Below are 19,114 nucleotides of genomic sequence, written 5' to 3' on the forward strand. Positions count from 1 at the left end.
TAGCATGAGAAAGATCTAGGTAGACTTACAGCAGCAAATCTACTTCAATGAGCTTGTCCTGAGAAAATAATCGGATGAGCAAAGACCTAGCTCTCAGGACATCCTTGGCAGCCTTGCTTTTGACATAAAAAAGGTGGAAATAAGGTGCATATTCAACTAGAGGAAATTAGTTAAATGAATGATGGTGTATCTACATAACGCTGTGGCCATGAAATATATGGAGGCGATTTTCAGGATAAGGCATGAACAGAGCACACACTGCCTCCAGAATCCTGTAAACCCACAAAAAGAATCTTAAAGACATAAACCACAAGGACAGGGAGAACAGAAAAGGGGGCCCTAGCAGCAGAATCTCTTGAAGCTGGAAAGCGAGATGAGCAGTATTACCTGATTTAGCAGACTCCAGACAGCTGAATTCCTCCTGACAGTGGGGAAAGTGGAGAACCAACCGTTATTTATGTAACAGAATCCTCAAAACCTTAGTAACTGACAGCACTAGCTGTTTCTGCATCTAAGGGTTTAAAAAAGGCTAAAATAAAGAGGACTTTTTGAAGACGTCTTTGAAGAAGGGTTAGATCTTTAGATCTCTTTCCTCTCTCTAACCACTGGGTGACACCCCTTCCTCATTCTGGCAAGTTCTTAGTTCTGGAAAGTGCTGGGCAGGCCAGGGGCAGTGGTGGATGTGGGTACTCTGCTGGAACAGATGGCTACTGAAAGCTGAATGCAGAATGCAGAGACCTCCTCCTGTGCTCCCTGCACTGAGCTCCCAGAAACTCAGAACAAGACCTCTATCCTCCAGTCAACAACTAGAGGGCCTTGGGGTATCTGATCAGTTTTGTCTTTAGAATTTTCTGAAATTCTAAACATATTGACAGTTCAGGAAGTTACCAAACAAATCGCCACAAGTACCATCCAGAGTCTTACTTTCCTTCTCTCTTCTAATCATGAGCAGCCAGCCAAAGAGTCCCATGAATCTGAGAAAAGCCTCTTACATACAGAAAAAAATAAAATAACAACAATGCATAGAACTCAGAGACTATGATGAGAGAAGAAAATAATTGTTTTAAGTAAACTATCCTTGATAGTTGAGAGGTAAGAGAAGACATTGCATTGGTGAAAAATGAACAGGAAGTTATAGGTTTTTTTTTTTTAAAGAACATTCAGAAACAAAATAATAATCCCTTGGAAATAAAAAATAGGATAGAATTTTAAAAAATCAGCAGAAGGCCAGGAAAAGAAGGTTGAGAAAACTTCACAGAAGGTAAAAAAAAAAAAAAAAAAAAGAGCAAAACATGAGAAGAAGGAGAGAAAAGGAAGTTAGAAGTCCAGGATTCTGAGTAATGTGCGTCCAGAAAGAGAAGTGAGAAAATGAGGGGAAGGAAATCATCCCTCCCAAAAATTGAATTTCTGAAAAATAAAGGATACGAGTTTCACATACGAAAGGACTCCCTGAGCACTGACGCAATGAATGAAATTAGACTCACATAGAGGAATATCAGCATGGAATTCCAGAACTCTGGGGATAAAAATCTTAAAATCTTCCACGAAGAACAAAATAGATTGCATACAAAGGCTCAGAACGCAGAATGGCTTCAGCCTGCTCAGCAGCGCCATGGCTGCTGGAAGACGGCCTGTCTTCATGACGCAGAAGGACAGATCTCTAACTTTGAACTCTTACTCCGTCAAGCATCAATCAGCCACGGGATTAGAATGCAACAGCTGAGAAAAGCTACCTCCTCTGCAGTCTTTCTCAAGACTGCATACTGGAGGATGAGCCCATCACAAACACTAAGAAAGGCAGAGATTTGTCATCCAGGAAACGAGGACCAGCCAGCGGAGGGGTCAAGGCCACCCCCAGGATGATGTGTGCACTGGGCCTTCGAGCAGCTGGTACACCAGAGATGCACTGAGGGCTGCCATCACCAAGATGCCGACTGCCACTGTCCTGCCTGTTTCAGAACAGAATATCCAGTGAGCCTGGCCTAGAATCTCCACCACACCTGGTGGTCTTAATCACAGGCTGATGCGACCTCAGCAGAGGACGTTGCTCTACCTCCCAGAAGTGTTCACCCTGTTCTCCTGAGATCTGAACACAGGTGAGGTGAGCTCAGAAGCAGGAAGACAGCCCACGCCTCTATTTCCTGTTGAATGTCTTTGGCACAGTCCTGCCAGACGTGCCAACAGGGGAACTGCACCCCTGGCCTTGGCCTCCGGCTGCACCCAAAGGGACTCTTGTAAAAGCTCAGGGAGGCTGAGGCCAGTCTGTGCCCCAGAGAATCAGTTCAGTTTTACCTTCCCAGGGGTCTTCCTCTGGTCTGGCCACCATGCTCACGTTTTTAGCCAGCTGTGTGCTGTCCCTCTGCTGTTCAGAGTGAATCAATATAGCACTCAGGGACACATACCTAAGGGTATTAATAAAACTCTAAAGGAAAGTGAGGCCATGTTTAACCCAAAATTCAAGATAGAGGTGAGCTCTGGAGTGGCAGGAGGAATCCCGGGAGAGACCGCCAGGAGGCTGGTAGGGCCCTGATCATCTTCTCATTAACTTGAGGGGTGGACACAGAGGCATCTTCTTCTTATTTTTAAGTGTATACAAGTGTTTTATACACATTTCTGTTCATATGGAGCATTTCACAATTAAAAACAATATAGACAAGTGTTTGATCATGTAGAAAGAAGTTTCTGGTTCATTGTAAGGGGAAGAAAACAAATTACAAAACCACTTATTGCATGAAGGCATTCCTGTAAAGGAACGGGTGCATATGCTTAGAAAAAGGTGTGGAAAAACTCACAAAATGTTGACCGTGCTTTGCTCTAGGTAATGGGAAAGCGGGTGACTTTTTTTTTTCTTTTTTGTATTTTCCATCCTTTATAAAAAAAATAGGAATTACTCCTGTAAGAAAGTAAACAAATAAAATATAAGGAAATACAGTACTCGAGTTACACTTAGAACTGAGAAGGTGAATGACACAATGGTTAAGAATGCAGGGTGTAGGGGACGGGGAACAGCTCAGTGGTAGAGGAGGTCCTAGGCTCAATCTTCGGTACCTCTGTTAAAAAAAAAAGTTCAGGGGAGTAAGGTAGAGCTCAGTGGTAAAGTGCTTGCCTAGCATGCAGGAGGTCCTGGGTTCAATCCCCAGTTCCACCATTAAAACAAATAAATAAAACTAATTATCTCCCCCTACCAAAACAAACAAACTAACTAACTAATTAAAAAATTCAGGCCCTGGACTGCTTGGGTGTGAATCCTGATCCCATCACTGGTGAGCTGTGTGACTTTGGGGATGTCCCTTCACCTCTCTGAGCATCCTCTGAAGACTGGCAGGGTGTTTCGATGCCTCCGTCCTGGATAGACTGATGCCGGGGCTGGGTTTGCTTGTGTTGTACTCTCCAGGGTTCAGCCCAGAGCTGGGCACCCTGCAGTGCTCAGGGTATATGTCCTTCCAGGTTGGCACATGCCAAATGCCCAAGAGAGGCTCCAGTACTCAGTGCTGTGAAGTTCAGAGGTCACTGCCTGCTGAAAGTGGAGGTGGCGCAAAGTTGGGGTTCTGGGAAAGCTTCCTGGGGTGGCACTGGAGAGCAGTCAGACTTGGACAAGTGGAGTTGCCTGAGGTGGGGGTGAAGGATCCTCTGTGCAGGGGGAACCATATGTGCAAAGGTACAGAGGTAGAATAAGTTCAGGTAGTCAGAGCCTTGAGTGCCAGGTAAAAGGCTTGGACTGGATTCTAAGGCAGGGGGAGCTGCAGAGGGTCCTGAGCAGAGGAGGGACATGGAAGGAACAAGATGGGAGCTGGGGACCAGCTAAGGGGCTGTGGCTGCTGCCCAAGCTCAGGCGGGGTCTGTGGGGTTGGGCAGGAGGGAGGCACAAGTAACGGGAGGCTTCCAGGCTCCAGGCACACCAGAGGGGACATCCACATCTGCGTCTAGACCTGCAGCAGAATCCCTCCAGCATCAGGTGGGAATCTGGTCCAGGTGACAGCTCCTAGGGTTCCCAGGGATGGCATTTTGGTGCTGTTGGAAGTGCCACAGCAAAGAGCTCAGGTGCAGGCAGGGTCCCCTGAACTACAGGGTCTCATCTGTGGGCCTACTGATGCAGCAAGAATTTGGAGACGGAAATCTCTGCCTCCCAGGATGCCCCGGTGGGCCTAGAGCCCTGCATGCAGTAAGGGAGAGGCTGGAGGGAAGTCGCATTGCCTCCTCCCCACAGGGCTTCCGGAGGAGGCCAGTTTGCCACTCTGCCAAGCCACTGGGCACCTCCTTACAGGAAGAGGGTGAGGGCTGGCAGCTCTCTGGGAGGCGTGGCCACACCGACCTCATTAGGAACGGCAGCCACAGGGCCTGGGGCCACGATACTTTGAGGGATCCAGGAAAAATCAGAAGAAAAAGATGAATAAAACCCAGCCTGGGTTATACTTGTCTTTATACCAACACAAAGGCGGAAGAGGCCCATGAATGCAAAAAAGGCCTAGGAAAGTCAGACTTGGGCCCCAGAGAAGCAGGCACAGTTCACCTTGGGCCCCCAGAACCAGTTTGGGCAATTGTAGTTCCTGCAGGCTGAGGGCCCTGGCAGGCCAAGTTAGCCAAGGGGACAGGAACAGGCTCTGGGCTGCAGTAATAAAGCAGCAGGTGCTGATGTGGAGGTGAGGTGCTCAAGGCCTGGGGTTGGACATGCTGTTCCATTAGGGTGACCCTGGCAAACTGGAGGCCACCTCTGGGCTGTGATGAACACTGAGTGCCAAGTGTCTATAGCATCCTTCATTACAATGGGGGCATCCTCATTAGTCCCACAATATTGTGCCCATTTTACAGATGAGGAGATGGAAACGGAGAGAACCGCCACAAAGTGGCTGAGCCAGGACCCAGAGTGCAGCGCTGCCTCCTGCCCCAGGGCAACTGCTAAAGGCACTAGGTTGCTCCTCCGGAGATGGGGATCCAGGGCTGTCGTGTAGGAGGATGTTCCTGACTCTGCCATCAGGCGACGTGATTCCCCTCTCTGAGAGCGGTCTCTGCCGCTCCATTTTACAGATGGGAAAAGTGAGGCACAAGAAGAGACGCGACCCTGCGGACCCGCAGCTGGGAGGCAGTGTGGCCAGCTCAGCACCGGCTGGGCCTGCCCGGCACGGCGGTCACCGTGGGAAGGAGAAGCGGCCGCGAGACCCGCTTGCGCTCGGGGAGGCAGAAGCGCGTCTCGCTCGCGGGGAGTGAGCGCCCCGACCCGCGGGGCTGTGGGCGGACCGACCCCGGGCTTCCAGCCGAGCTGGGCGGGGCCGGGCGGGGCCGGGCGGGGTGGGGCTTCGCGGGCGGGGCGGGGCGGGCCCGGGGCCTTGGCCGTCGCCTCTCGCCTCGCAGCGCTCTTCCCGGAGCGAGTTCTTGTCGCTGGTGAGTGAGGACCCGGCGCCGAGGGGGCGGCGGGAAGGGGGCTCCGCGCGGGAGCGACCTCCGATACCGCCCGCACGCCCGCCGGCGCGGGGCCCAGGGGAAACTGCCGCAGGAGGTGGCGGGGACCCGAGCGGGCGGCCTCTGGGCAGCACTAGGGGCTTGGATACCGGGTCAGCTGGCGGGGGCGGCGGTGAGCCATGTCCTGGTCTCCGCGATCGGCGCTCCGGAAGGGGGCCCGGAAGGGGGATCTTGAGCACCCCCTTCCCGCCGCACCGCGCTTGGCCGCTGGGGTCCCGGGGAAGCCGAACCGCGGGACGGGCCAGACACCCCACTTCCCGCCCATTCCGAGGCCAGGAGAGGGCGGGAGTGCCTGAGCGGGTACTTTGAGGATCACAAAATAACTGGGAGACCTCTTGCTCCTGATCCAGGTGAGACGCCCTGTTTCTTGGGGAGGAAACCTAGGCCAGTTAGGGGAGATTATTTGCCCAAACCCAGTTCAGGCCCTGTGGGGCCTTAGAACCGGGTCCCTAGATCCCCGTCCAGTGCTCAGGTGCACTGTGGCCCCCACGGGGGGCCTTGTGAACAGAGCATCCCCTGGGGCTTGCCTGTCTCCTGCCCCTCCTGCAAAGGGGCTGAGAGCCCAGGTGGGAGGGGTCATGGTGTTACCTGAAAACTGGGTTCACCTCTTGATGGGTGTCAAGCCAAAAGACAGAGCCAAGCTAAAGATCAGGAGAACAAGGTTTTATTATTACTTGCAGCAAGTAAGCAGAACACTGTGGATCTTTCCCAAAGCAGTGTCTCCTTGAACAGCAAAGTTGGGGAACTTTTAAACTAAGGGTACGTGCATATTCATGACGGGGTTAGGTTGGTATATGCATATTCATGAAGGGGCTCCAGCAGAGGAGAATTCAACATAGAATTTGGGCAAAGTTCTACAGAGTCCAAGCTTTAGTTGACTGAAGCCACAAGGGTCAGCAAATGTCGCCATCATGTCCCTAGGGTTCCAGTTGATCTGGTGGTTGAGCACTCGAGGAGGCTTTACATTCTGCAAGACCGCCCAAGAACGTGCTTCAGGCTAATCTTTACCTTTGAAACAGAGCTGGGAGTCTGTACAACTGATTTACTGTCTTTGCTACTGTTGCTTCTCCTGCCTGATAACAGTCATTTGTTCCTGCATTCTTTTGTCTCCTTAATAACATTATTACTAAGACCTGTTCGAGGGCAAGCAGTGTGGCCAGGCTTAGATCACAAAATGACTTGGGCCAAAAATGACTTCTCTTGTGTCAGAAAAGACAAGTCTGTTTCTCTTTCTCAGGGGGACTCTCTACCCTGTCTGCTTACAGTGGACGTTCCAGCTGTGAATACCCTGCTGAGTGCTGGAGTCAGCCTCACAGATGCCCGTGGCCTGGCCTGGGTTGGGAGCTTCTGTGGCTGGCCTGCTAGGGCATGGTGGTACCTGGTACCAGCCACATGCTCTAGAATGGACGGCAGGAGGGGCAGGACTTGAGCTTCCCCTAGGGATGTGTGACTGAGTCTGTTCCAAAAGGGTCATAGGGAGAGAGGATGTCAGTGGAGGCCCTGTACAAGGAGCTCCGCCCAGGGTGCTTGGCACATAGCAGGCCTGCTGCCAAAAGGCCGAGTCACCAGGATGTGGGCCCAGGCCCTGGTGTCTCAGTGGTGGAGTGGGGACCCCCACAGAGGGTAGCAGGGGGCAAGTGTCCACTCCCAGGGAGCAGTAGCACTGGTCCACTGGTCGGGAAAGGAGCCAAAGGGCAAGGGAGGGGAGGTAGCAAGCCTCTTGGGGCAGCAGGGAGATGGGCTGCCGCTTTCTCAGTCTCCAGTGGCTGCTCAGCACCCCGGAGTGCTCTGAATTGGGTGGGAACGAAGCTCACCCAGGAAAACTTGCCCAGGGTCACAGGGCAGTGGAGCTGGGGTTCGAACACTTCCAAAGCCCTGTTTTCTCCACCGCGCCCAGAGGCCACTTTCTCTGCCTGGGGTGTGTGTGTGTGTGTGTGTCCACATATGTGCCTGGCCATCAATGAATAGTGTCTGCTGAATGTGCCAGAAGCCACTGACAGGCGATTGCTCAAGGGTGGGAGGAGGCGCTGGGCTGACTGGGAGGGCACCTACTTTTTGCCGAGTCCACTTTTGCTTTTTCATTATTTCGTTTTTGAATCTGGTGTCTCATATTTTCTTTCACTTACTTGCGATTGGGCAAGCCATGCTTGAGCATGCTCTCTGTCTTAAAAAATATTCATTCTCCATAAAGCAGATCCCTCTTTGTCACCCAGCGGCCCCACCCCACCCGAGACTTCCTGGGTTTCCAGCTGCATGCAGACCCTTTCAGACCTGTTGTCTGTTACACTGGCTACTCTCATAATGAAAAAGATTAATAGAGGTTATAAAGAGGTGGATTCGTGGTGAATCATTAAAAAACAATAATAATAAAAAAAAAACAGCATTGATATAAGTCCCTGGGAGCATCCATGAAGCTTGAAGGGGAGATAAGGCACAGGGGGAGCCAGTAAGGCTGGAGAGGGAGGGGAGCAGAGAAATGGCAAAACCCTGTGTCTTGTTCCTGGGCAGCAGTTTCTGTCGCCTATAGCCTCAGAGAACAGGAAAATCTTCCAGGGACTGCTGGCTCAACTCTCACCTCGCTGGTGGGGACCCAGGCCCAGGATGTGAGACCCTTGGGCCAGGGGTGAAGCATCTCGAGGGTGGGACATCCTGGGTCCCATGGCGGGGGTGTGGCAGGGAGGGAGGATTCTGAGAGATTGCCACCCTTGGGCAGAGATGGGGCTGGGACACTGGCCCTGGGGCTGGAGAGAGTGAGGCTGTTGGCCCTGAGAATCTCTGGCACCAAGGCAGAGGGTGGAATGGCTGAGGTGGGACGGGAGTGGCCCTGCAGGCTTCTGGGGCAGGCCTTTGGTGCCCTGTGACTGGCCATGGGGCCCAGAGCTGAGGCCAGCAGACTTCCAGGTCAGGGGGTGAAGGGGTGTGGTGGGTTTCAGAGTCATCCAGACCTGGCAAATGCAGTGCCTCCCTGTGCCCCAGTTTCCTCTTCTGGGAAGTGGGAACAGTAATGAGTCCACTGTGGAGGCCAAGAGGGTATGTGACTCAGGGCCCCCTCCTCTGAGCCTGTTGTGAAGAGTAAGTGAAGCTGTGTTGGCCCAGGATAAGCCCAGCCTGGCCCTCCGCCGAGCTCCGCTCCTGCTCCTCAGACCCCAGAGGCCTAGAGCCTTCTCCGGACCCCAGGTCCTGAGCTCTCTGCTTTGCTGGTTCTTGGCCTCTGTGTCAGAGGCGCTCCCGCTGTGAGTGGCCCTAGGCCTTGCGGGCAGGGCCTTTTCTGTGTGCATTTTCACCCACTGAATGTCCAGTGGTGTTTTTTCCCCTTGGTCAGCGCCACGTGGCTGCACCTTCCCCTGGAGGGAGAAGTGGCCCCAACACGGACCCCCACATCCCCTCACTTGTCTAGTCCTCACTTGAGTGTCCCCACCACCCCATGAAGCAGGCAGGGCAGGTTATTCCCATCTGACGTAATAGGAAACTGCGACCCAGAGAGGAGTTTTGGCCCGGGTTGCGGAGAAAATTGGAGGCAGAGCCAAGGTTTGGGTTCTTAGTCACCTTCTGACAGAGACAGAAATGAAGGGCAGTGGGGTGGCTTTGCCCTTCTGCCTGAGCCCTGGGCCCCTTGGTGCTCCCTTGCCCTCCCGGGCCCTCCCTGGGGCCCCGTCACAGGGCTGATCTCCCTCAGGCCTGCCAAAGCCAGCTTCCCTGCCCAGCCCGGCCCTGCATGACTCAGCTTGGTGGGGTCCCTTAATCAGGTGATTCAAGAGCCTGGCCCCATGAAGCTCTCTGAAGCTCCCTGCCTGGGCTCTCTCCATCTGCCCTACCTGGCAGGCCCTCCAGTCCCCTTGGTCCAGTGGTGCATAAACACAGCAGCCTGGAAGGGTGGGCAGGAGCACAGAGCTCAGGCCCTACTCTGTCTCTGTGGCCTTGGGAGAGCCACTGCCCCTTCGTGACCTCCGTTTGTCTGTACAGCAAGGGGCTGGGATGATGGGCTCCATGGCTGGGTCAGCGGGCACAGTGGGCGGCTCCTGCTTGGGGATTCCTGGGCACCGGCTGTGGCAGGGTGACACTGGCACCCCTGCCCACAGAACCTGGGGGAGAAACATGGACACAGGGTGGAACGCAAAGACATGCTCAGTGAAAGAAGCCAGACCCTAAAGGCCACATATTGTGATTCCATTTATGTGAAATGTCCAGAAAAGTTAAATCCACAGAGACAGAAAGCAGACTGGTGGTTACCAGAGGCTGCGGGCAGGAGGGGTGGGGAGTGACCGCTAGTGGGTGCTGGGGTCTTTTGGGGGGATGGGAATGTTTTGGAACTTGATGTTGATGGTTGCACAACATTGGGAATGTACTAAATGCTGTGGAATTGTGCATTTTAGAATTGTTAATTTTATGTGATATGACTTTCATTTCAATTAACCAAAAACAATAGGAAATAAAAACCAAACGGTCAGGAGCCTCTGAGAGGCCTCGGTGGCAAGTGGGGCGTCTGGGACCAGGGGTGGGAGTCAGGGACCAATGCAGTGATGAATACATTGAGAGAAATGTAGGAGACTATGCAAGTTAGTGTCCAAACCAGGATACTTCTTTTTTAATGTTTCATTTTGAACTCATTTTAGACGTACAGCAAGTTGTAAAGGCAGGACAGAGAGCTCCCACGTGCCCTTCACCCCACTTCCCGTCACAGGGGCAGGGAGTTAACACCCTGCCGGTCTCCCTGCTCATGCGCTTCGTTGGCCCAGGACCCCATCCGTCTGGGATCCCACGTTGCGTTTAGCTGTTATTTTTCCTGAGTCTTCTGCAGTGGATGACCTTTCCCTCGATCTTCCCGTGCCTTTCATGACCTTGACCCTTCTGAATAATGCTCGAGTGCAGGTCAGGGGTCGGGTATTTTGTAGAGGGCTCCTCCATCCGGGATTGTGACGTTTCCTTGTGGTTGGACTGGGGTTTGCATTTTAGGCAGGAATACCACAGCGAGTGTGTCCACCTCCCTGGACCGTGCTGTGTGTCTTGTACGGGTGGCATTAATCTTGATCACCTGTAAAAGAGACACTGCGGAGAGTGAGGGGGGCCATTCACTTGGGACAAAGTGGCCATACATTGGGACCGTCCTGGGAAAAGGCACATATGGTCACCCTGAGGAGGCCTGAGGTCTGGCCCTGTTCAGTGCCTGACCTCCTGGCTCCTGCCGCTCGGCCCCTGGGCCTCAGTGTCCCTATCTGTACGTGAGAGTCAGAATGGTGTGGAGATCCCCCCATCTGCCCAGCACGTCTCATTCCAGAGGGGCCTAAGGTATTGAAAACAGCTTGTTACGTTGCCCAAAGGCCGTCACTTGGCTGTGGATTTGACACATTTATTAAACAGGCTGTACCTGTGGTGTGGGTGAGAAAGTGGGCTGAGGTGGTCCGGGCTCACTGGAGATGACACTTCGGTGGCCGGTCTCAGGGCTCCACATCCGCCTGGCAGCAGCGCAGGGCCCTGGAGAGGTGGGCTCACACTGTGGTGAGATCAGACCCTCACCCACCCCAGGAACAGTGCTTGGCCCCCGGAAAGCGGAGGGCAGGGCAGGAGGGAGGGGCCGAGGCAGGACCATTTACTCCTCAGGAGCTGGCCCTGGGCAGTGCTTGGCCTCCCAGAGCAGCAGTCGGGGTGGGGGGGTATGGGGGAACCGTCCCTACTTGACAGGCGAGAAAACTGAGGCCCAGGGAGGGAGGAATCAGAGGCTCTAAATAGCAAAGCCAGAATCTGCTGGATGCCTAGCACTCTCCGATGGTTCCTTTTAAAATTATGCTCATTATAGACATTTTGGAAAGCAACACCAGGGTAGTGAAAGCTTCAGACATCCCACCGGGGCCTTAGGCTCCTGGGCTACCCGCTCGCAGAGGGGCCCTGGGCAAACACTGCCGCCTTTGTCGGCAGGCGGGATAAGACGGTCCTCCCCGGGCGAGGACTGAAGGACAGTGTTCAGGCGGGGCCGGGCCAGGCTTACAGCCATTCCCCAGGACACTTAGTTTTATGATGATGACAAAGCTAACATCTTCACACATTTGTTACAGTTTAAAAAATGCGTATCAGTGTTATCGATTTTTTTTTTTTTTTACTAAAATTGGGATCATTCTGTAGTCAATTTTATACTCTGCTTTTAAAAAAATTATCTAAAAAATTTGGGGGGGCGGTAATTAGGTTTATTTATTTTTATTTGTTTATTTATTTTAATGGCAGTGCTGGAGACTGAACCCGGGACCTCTTGCATGCTAATAAGCACATGCTCTAACATTGAGCTAGACCCTCCCAGCTATGTTCTGCCTTTTGCACTAATGTTATGTGGAGAACATTTTTCACATTATTAAAGAAGTCTGCAAGCTGGATTTGGGAGTTGACCAGCCCCCACCCTAGGTGGAGCTGCAAGTTTGCTGAACTGAATTGGGTGTGTGGCTTCTTATCTTATACAGACACCTCGGGTTCTCCAGTTAGGGTCAGGGTGTGTTAGTGGGAGTTCAGCCTCCTCTTTTTGTGATGGGGAAACCAAGGCCCAGTCAGGGGTGCTGACAGGCTTAGGGTCCCACTGCAGGTCCAGGCAGAGCTGGCCCCTGACACCCAGCTCAGGCCCTCCTTGCTGTCTGACTGGACTCCCAGCCCGAGTGAGCTCAGCTTGCTGGGAGCCTAGTAGGTCCTCAGCGCAGACCTCGGGACTGCTGGGCAAGGGGGCTGAAGAGCATAATGGAGAACCTGGAAGACTGGATTCCCCCTGCCCCTGCTTGGGGGCTCCAGCCCCGGGGTGGGGGCGACAGCATCCGGGCCTGAGATGAGGCCTTCCTTGCTCTGAGCCCTGCCTGCCTCTCAGGGCTGCGGAGGGGCCTCCCCAGCCTTAAACTCTTTCACTCTGTCCCTCCCCCTGCTACCTCCATGGCCCTGGGTATCAGGGTGGGAACAGCTCTTTGACCTGGGCAGAGCCTGGGCCCAGAGTGCTGTGTGACCTTAGGCAGGCTGCTTCCCCTCTCTGGCACACAGAGAAGGGGAGGTGATTTCAGGGTGGGCCTGGGGGTGGGGGTGAAACACCTGCACGCAGAGACACTCCCACACTGGTAGGCGATGTTGATGTCCTGTTCCACAGAGGGGAAAACAGAGGCCCACAGAGTTGAAGTGACTTGCCCGAGGTCACACAGTAAGTTGGTGGGGAGCGGGGATTTGAGCCAAGCTCTGATCCCAGTTGTTGTACGAATGATGAAAGAGTGCAGTACTAGGGTGGAAGGTGCGGAGCGTGGATTAATGCGACCTTGCAGAGCGCTGGGCCAGCAGTCGGCCTGGGGAGGAGGGGCTGGGAAGCCTTCTTGGTGGAGGGGACCCAAACTGGCCTTGAGTGAGGTGGCAGAGAGGAGGGGTCACTTGCCAGGATACCCAAGGTCAAGGATGAGGGTGAGAGCTGGGAGGCTGGCAGCTGGAGCAGGAGCTGACGGGGGCAGGGGCACCAGAGAGGCTCCTGCCAGCCAAGGCAGCCCTCCAGGCGGGAGCAGGAGTTTGGGTGGAAACGTGCTCCCTGGAGCCCTTGGGCTGGACTCCGCCTCGCACACCTTTTCTACACTTCCTGATTGTTCAATCAATTGACTGATCGATCGGTGAGTGATGAGGGGCTGGTAACAGACCCACCCTAGGTCTGCGCTCAGTCGGTCCTTGGGAGACGCTGGGCGAGGCCTCACCCCAGCTCTGGAGCATCCCCACCTCTCACACCAGTGCTTCTTCTCTTTCAGAGCTTTCCAGAACAGCAGCTGCAGCAGCAATGGTTATGCCCTATGTGCCCGCTGCCATGGCCTTCACGCTGGTGCCCAGTATGGGGGGCTTCCTGGGCTCCCAGTATATCCGCGGAGAGGGCCTCCGCTGGTACGCCGGCCTGCAGAAGCCCTCGTGGCACCCGCCCAACTGGACGCTGGCCCCCATCTGGGGCACGCTCTACTCAGCCATGGGGTAGGTGGGGGCGGGTGCCGCCTGCCCGCCTGCTGGAGCGAGGAGGGCAGGCGCAGGCTCAGGCCCGAGGTCAGAGCTTGTCCTCCAGAGTTTGAACCGTCTGGGTGCTCCTGGGGCAGCGAGCACTGTTTCCCAGCCTTGTTTGGCAAGTGAAGGTGGAGAAAGCTCTGGGGCCTGTTGGTTGCACAAACGAAATTTTTCCTCTGGGGCCTCCTGGAAGGGGCGGGCAACCCCATGCTGGCATTCTGGCTGTTTTCACAACTGCAGCGGGAGGCTGGCTCAGGATGAGGATGCTTCCAAGATCAACAGCAGTAATAACAGCAGTGATAGCAGCTGTGAGCACTTGCTCGGTGGCAGGCTTTGTCTCGGTTAATTTTTACGACCCCTCATTTGACAAGGGACCTCCCAAGGACAGGGCTATCAAGTAAGGACCCTACAGAAATTCTTGGACTAGACCCACGAATTGCCATGGAGGAAAAGCAGGACTGGATGGGTGTGTGCCCCGTGGCGGCTCCCATAAGAACTGCACCCAGGAGGCAGGTCAGCTTCCCACCCTCCTCTGGAATGTTCTGTGCATGCTGGTTCTGTGCCAGCCCAGTGCAGGGTGGGGCAGCAGATGCCAGGCACCCAGGTGGCAGGTAGCAGAGACCAGGCTGATGCTTCAGGGTTCTGATAGGAATAAGATGGTCCTTGAAACCGGGGTGTCCCTGGGCCACACCCTCCGCCAGCCCCAAGCCCTGCAGGTCAGGCTGCAGCGCTTCCTGTGTCCTGCCCCCTCCTCCCTATCCTGGCCCAGGCATCATTCTTTCTGCCACAGCTTGCTCTGGCCTCCAGGCCTCAGCATCGAGACCTTGACAGAGCACAAATCTAGCATCTCTCTTTTGCAGAACCCCGTGGAGGCTCCCTGCGGCCCTAACAAGGTCAAACCCCTCACAGAGTAAAGAGCCCGGGCTCTGACCTCAGACCACCTGGGTTCAAATCCTCACTTACCTACTAATTGCCTGCCAAGAGATCTTAGCACTCCACCTCTCTGTGCCTCAGTTTCTGCACCTGTAAGATGGGAGTGGTTAATACTCACCCCCTTATAGCATTATTATAATGCTTGGAATGAGCGGGAGCGGTGACTGCATGTGCAAATGCTGGAGGCCATTAGCTATTACTGGTGGTCTATTGTTGCCTTTGTGGCCCGAGAGCCCCTGTGACCAGGCCCTCTTCTGCCTTTCAGCCTCACCTCCTCAGTGCGCCCTAGACCTCAATAGTGATGTAGGCTGACCCGGTCTCATGCATGCCTCTAAGCCTTTGCATATCCTTATTGTCTTCCCAGGCAAACTCTTACTCATCCTCTAAGGCCCAGCCCAAATGTCCCATCCTGTTCACTTGCATGCCTCATGTGCCTTCCCCTTTACAGTACTGATGATGGTAATAATTTCAAATGTTTATCGAGTATCCCATGTGCCAGGCACTGCCCTAGGCACTGCCAGTGTGTTAACTAGAATCCCCACAGCAACCCAGTGAGAAACAAAGGCCCAGAGAGGTTAAGCAACTTCCCTGAGGTTACAAAGCAGTCAATGGCAGGGCATGCCTGAGCCATCATTGTGTCATCCCAGAGGTGAGTGTGGCCCTCTGCCCTGAAGGGAGGCTCCTGGCCTCTTCCTTGTTGGTGCCCTGACTGGCAACCTCTGTTTCAGGTATGGCTCCTACATAATCTGGAAAGAGCTGGGGGGCTTCTCGGAGGAGGCCGTGGTTCCCCTGGGCCTCTACACCGGACAGCTGGCTCTGAACTGGGCGTGGCCTCCCCTCTTCTTTGGCGCTCGACAAATGGGTTGGGTAAGTGTGGCCTTGGCTTGTTTCCCTGGTCCCTGGAGGCACCCCTCCCCTGGGGGACATGGGGCATCACGTCCCAGACAGGGTCAGGGTCTAAAGGTGGAGGCAGGGGAGGCTCATGGTCAGCGTCTCCTCAGTAGCTCTTAGGGGACCAGTGCCCCTCAGCTGCTTTTCCTCCAGTGAAGGTAGCCTTGTGGGGCTCTGACTGAAACCACATGGCGGTGGGGGAGAGTAGAGCTCAGTGGCAGAGCACATGCTTAACATGCATGAGGTCCTGGGTTCAATCCCTAGCACCGCTGTTAAAAAAAAAACTAGATAGGGTCACTGGCTTGGGTTTAGGGGCCACGTGTATAGGAAACTTGTACACCTGGTGCTGTGTGCCCCCACCCATGGCATGGTCAGGCAAGGGTGATTGTTCCCATTTTACAGATGAGGAAACTGAGGCACAGTGTGGGGGAGGGGCTTGACCAGGTCACTTAGAGGTGGAATGGGGTGCTTTCTCCAGTGTAGTGATGGTGGGCAGCTGGGACACAGCCCGTGGGCACACTGAGCCTCAGGCCTCTCTGTCCTCCCTCCCCTGTCTCTGCAGGCCCTGGTAGACCTCCTGCTGACAGGCGGGGTGGCAGCAGCCACAGCCGTGGCCTGGCACCGGGTGAGCCCATCAGCCGCCTGCCTGCTCTACCCGTACCTGGCCTGGCTGGCCTTTGCGGCCACACTCAACTACTGCGTGTGGCGGGACAACCAGGGCCGGCGCCGTGGCCGGCGGCTCTCTGAGTGAGGGTGCCCACCCTCCGAGGACTGCAGTATGTCCAGAGGTGGTGGCCTTCAGGCTTGTACAGCCAGCAGGCTGCCTGTCTGTCTGGTCTCAGCCCAGAGGATCACCGGCAGTTTCAGAGGTGCCCCCGGCTGAGCCCCCACTCTAGAAACACCCCCACCCTCTGCTTGAAGCACACGCTCGGAACGTGTTTTACAAGCCAGATAAAGGTTTTAACCTCTTGGCAGTGGCCTTTTTACTTGGGAGGGACCCTGGATGTGGGGAGGGCATGGGGCTCGTCCTCCCACTGGATCTGTATGGACTGTGTCATCCAGACGAGGCTGGCCCCGGCAGGGCTTCCTCACAATTCTCAGGACCCTCCTCAGACCCTACAAGAGGAGAGGTGGCTGCCCAGGCCAGAGCAACGGACACCGGCGTAGACCAGGCTACAGCCTCGTGCTTCCACTGAGGCAGGAGCCCACCCACCTCCTTCTTGTCCAGGAAGCTCAGCCCAGGCTCTTGAAGGGCGCAGGCCCACAGTCTGCCTGGTCCAATGCCTGGCTCTGCTGGGCCCCCAGCATGGTCCTCAGCTGACCTGGGCCCTGAGCTGGGGACACCAACCAACATGTCCCTTGGGGCCGGGACTCAGGCCAGCCTCACCAGGGGCAGCCCCATTCACTTGCCCCAGCTCAGCAGATAGCAGCCTCTTGCTGGCCCAGGCACACCCAGGTTTGATGTCACCCCGATTTTGAATTGGGTGACCCCGGCCTCTCTAAGCAGCTGTTTGGAGTGGGGTTGAGGCCACCACTGGAGTGACTCCTCCCGCTGTAAGTTCCTACACCCCGTGCCACACTCGGCGGCACAGACTCCTAGGACCAGTGCGGGTCCAAGCTGCTGGGCTTTTTGTTGCTTGTCTGTTTTGGTTGTTGAATAAGTGAATTCAAATTGGCAAATTCTTTGTATTTAGAGCTCACGCTCATTTTGGCAGGCTGGGTTTTGCTGTTTCTCCCTCTCACCTTGCCCCCTCTGCGTTCAGACACGACCTAACAGTATGAGGCGTTTGGGGAGAAGGTTGGCAAACAGCTGACTGCGTTCTCTTGAGAGCAGGGGCAGCTCTTTCGGTGGCTGTCCCCCCCACCCCAACCCCGGTGGAATTTCATGCCCCACAGAGTGTGTTCCACAGGAGTCCAGCCACTTTGCAGCCACGAGCACTGAGCTGAGCCCTCGCTCAGCTCCCCAGCTTTTCTGATGCTCATCTGAGCAGATGGGGGACCCTGTACATCCTTACCATTGATTTATTCCTAAAGTTCTCCCAGACAGCCAGGGGTGCATCTTGACTTAGCATGTAAATTTACCTGAGACTTCTGGACTCTTCTCAGTGGCGTTCAGACTTTTTTGTCATTTCCACACACTCATGGGTTTGTTCACCTCAGGCAACATCCCACATCCTTCCCACTGGCCACAAAACCATGCACGGCCACAAAGACACCTGGGAAAATGAGTGACAGGAGGGTGCACTTTGCCATTTTCTTTGCTCCCTTCTTGCAATGCTCTCCTGCTTCCTCATAATTAGATGGCATTTCTGAGCTGTTGCCATCCACGAGGGACTCCAGACAATCACTGTGTTGGTCTAATAGGAAAATCCACAGCTCGCAGATTTAGCAAGTCCTCCTGGTCTGTTTCTTTGCTGGAGCTGCTTCCCACAGTTGAGATCTCCTTAAATCTGTGTCTGTCTCCCTCTCCATCTGACTAGTCCTAAAGGATGCAAACAGGCGTTCAGTGGCCCAGGAGGGCTCAGCTGGTGACCAGCCAGCCGGGAAGCAGCAGTGACTCAGTTTGCCCGGCATTTTGATGTTGTGGTTGACACTCTGGATGCTACAAGATGAAGCCCTGCCCCTCCTGTACCAAGTTCTGCCATGTCCACGCCTCTCCATGAAAGAGCTGCCACGTTTGGGTACATTTATGTGGCCACAGACCATCACCGAGAGCGTTTTCTAGGTATCACTATCAGCATCTCAAGGTTCACCTTTTGGGTTTCTTCTGTGTTGCCCTGTTGTAACTCTGGCACAATTATTCCTGCTCCTGAGACCCTCGATCAACCCCAAATGTCTGACACTTACAGAATCTGGCTTTGATGAGTTCTTAACACAGAGAAAGTGACTTGGGTGAAGATGGTTACCAGAAAGAACTATTTAGAGGGCTAAGGACCACATCCCCTGCAGTGAGTCTTCCTGGACAGTGGAGGTCCTGCTTGACGGCCTTCCATGGTGGGTGTCTGACGTCACTGATCAGAGGTGCAAGGACATGAGAATTGGGGAAAAGCACGTTTATAATTAAGGCAAGCCTTCCTTGCATGGTCCTCTGATCCCAGCGACTGGGCCGAGTCCACTGGGATTATTCTGGGCAACCAGGTTCTAAGTGATCTGGGACCGAGTGGGAGCAGCACCAGCCCTGAGGCAGCTGAACCACCTGGTAAGGGTGCCCGTCCTGAGGGGCACAGGAAGGTCCTGGCTTAGGGGTGGGGGGTGGGGGTGGGGGGAGGGGTCTCTGCATCCCTCGTGTTTTAACATCCAAACCACCAGGGGGCATCACTGCTAGCTGAAGGGGCCCACACCTACTCCGGTTGCCTTGTGAGCACTTAGGGTCTCCTATCTGAGTGTTTACCCTCAAATTCATATGCTGAAACCCTAACCCTCAGTGTAATGGTGTTAGTTGGTGGGGCGTCTGGGAGGTGATTAGATCATGAGAGTGGGGCCCCCATGCATGGGATTAGCGCCCTTTTTAAAGGCCCCAGAAGCTATGTGAGGACACAGCAAGATGGCTGTGACCCAGGAAGAGACCTTCACTGCCCACCTCAGGCCGCTTGATCTTAAAGGGACACCCCAGCCTCCAGAATAATGGGAAGAGATTTCTGTTTTAACTACCACATTTATAACATTTCATTACAGCAGCCCTAACAGACTAAGACAGAGACCTGGAGACCTAAACACCACCTCGCTGCTTCTGTCTCTCAAAGCGCACATCTTGATGTTTTGGTTTTCCTCCACAACCAGCAAGTACAACAGCTGACACACCATTAAGGCCTGTGGTTCCAAGGCCTCCAAAAAGAAAGGGAGGCAAAAG

At 54.4% G+C, this 19,114-nt stretch overlaps 1 protein-coding gene across 2 annotated transcripts; it reads left to right on the plus strand.

Moving 5' to 3' along the window:
* Window positions 1-5,228: 5,228 nt before the first annotated feature.
* On the plus strand, window positions 5,229-16,235 carry TSPO (translocator protein). 2 transcript variants are annotated; one of them, XM_074375659.1, is made up of 4 exons: window positions 5,229-5,379; window positions 13,200-13,413; window positions 15,102-15,240; window positions 15,827-16,235. In XM_074375659.1, the coding sequence occupies exons 2-4, from the start codon at window positions 13,229-13,231 to the stop codon at window positions 16,013-16,015; spliced, it is 513 nt and encodes a 170-aa protein (XP_074231760.1). In that variant the 5' UTR covers window positions 5,229-5,379; window positions 13,200-13,228; the 3' UTR covers window positions 16,016-16,235. The 2 variants fall into 2 exon arrangements, with proteins under 2 accessions (XP_074231760.1, XP_074231761.1); XM_074375660.1 differs by lacking the exon at window positions 5,229-5,379 and adding an exon at window positions 5,498-5,807.
* Window positions 16,236-19,114: the final 2,879 nt, after the last annotated feature.

Source organism: Camelus bactrianus, chromosome 12, assembly GCF_048773025.1.
Source record: "Camelus bactrianus isolate YW-2024 breed Bactrian camel chromosome 12, ASM4877302v1, whole genome shotgun sequence".
NCBI lineage: Eukaryota > Metazoa > Chordata > Mammalia > Artiodactyla > Camelidae > Camelus > Camelus bactrianus.

Coding starts and splice junctions, on each gene's coding strand:
- TSPO (XM_074375659.1), top strand. CDS start 13,229: ATGGTTATGCCCTATGTGCCCGCTGCCATGGCCTTCACGCTGGTGCCC. Junction 13,414..15,101: donor ACGCTCTACTCAGCCATGGG/GTAGGTGGGGGC, acceptor CCTCTGTTTCAG/GTATGGCTCCTACATAATCT. Junction 15,241..15,826: donor GCGCTCGACAAATGGGTTGG/GTAAGTGTGGCC, acceptor CTGTCTCTGCAG/GCCCTGGTAGACCTCCTGCT.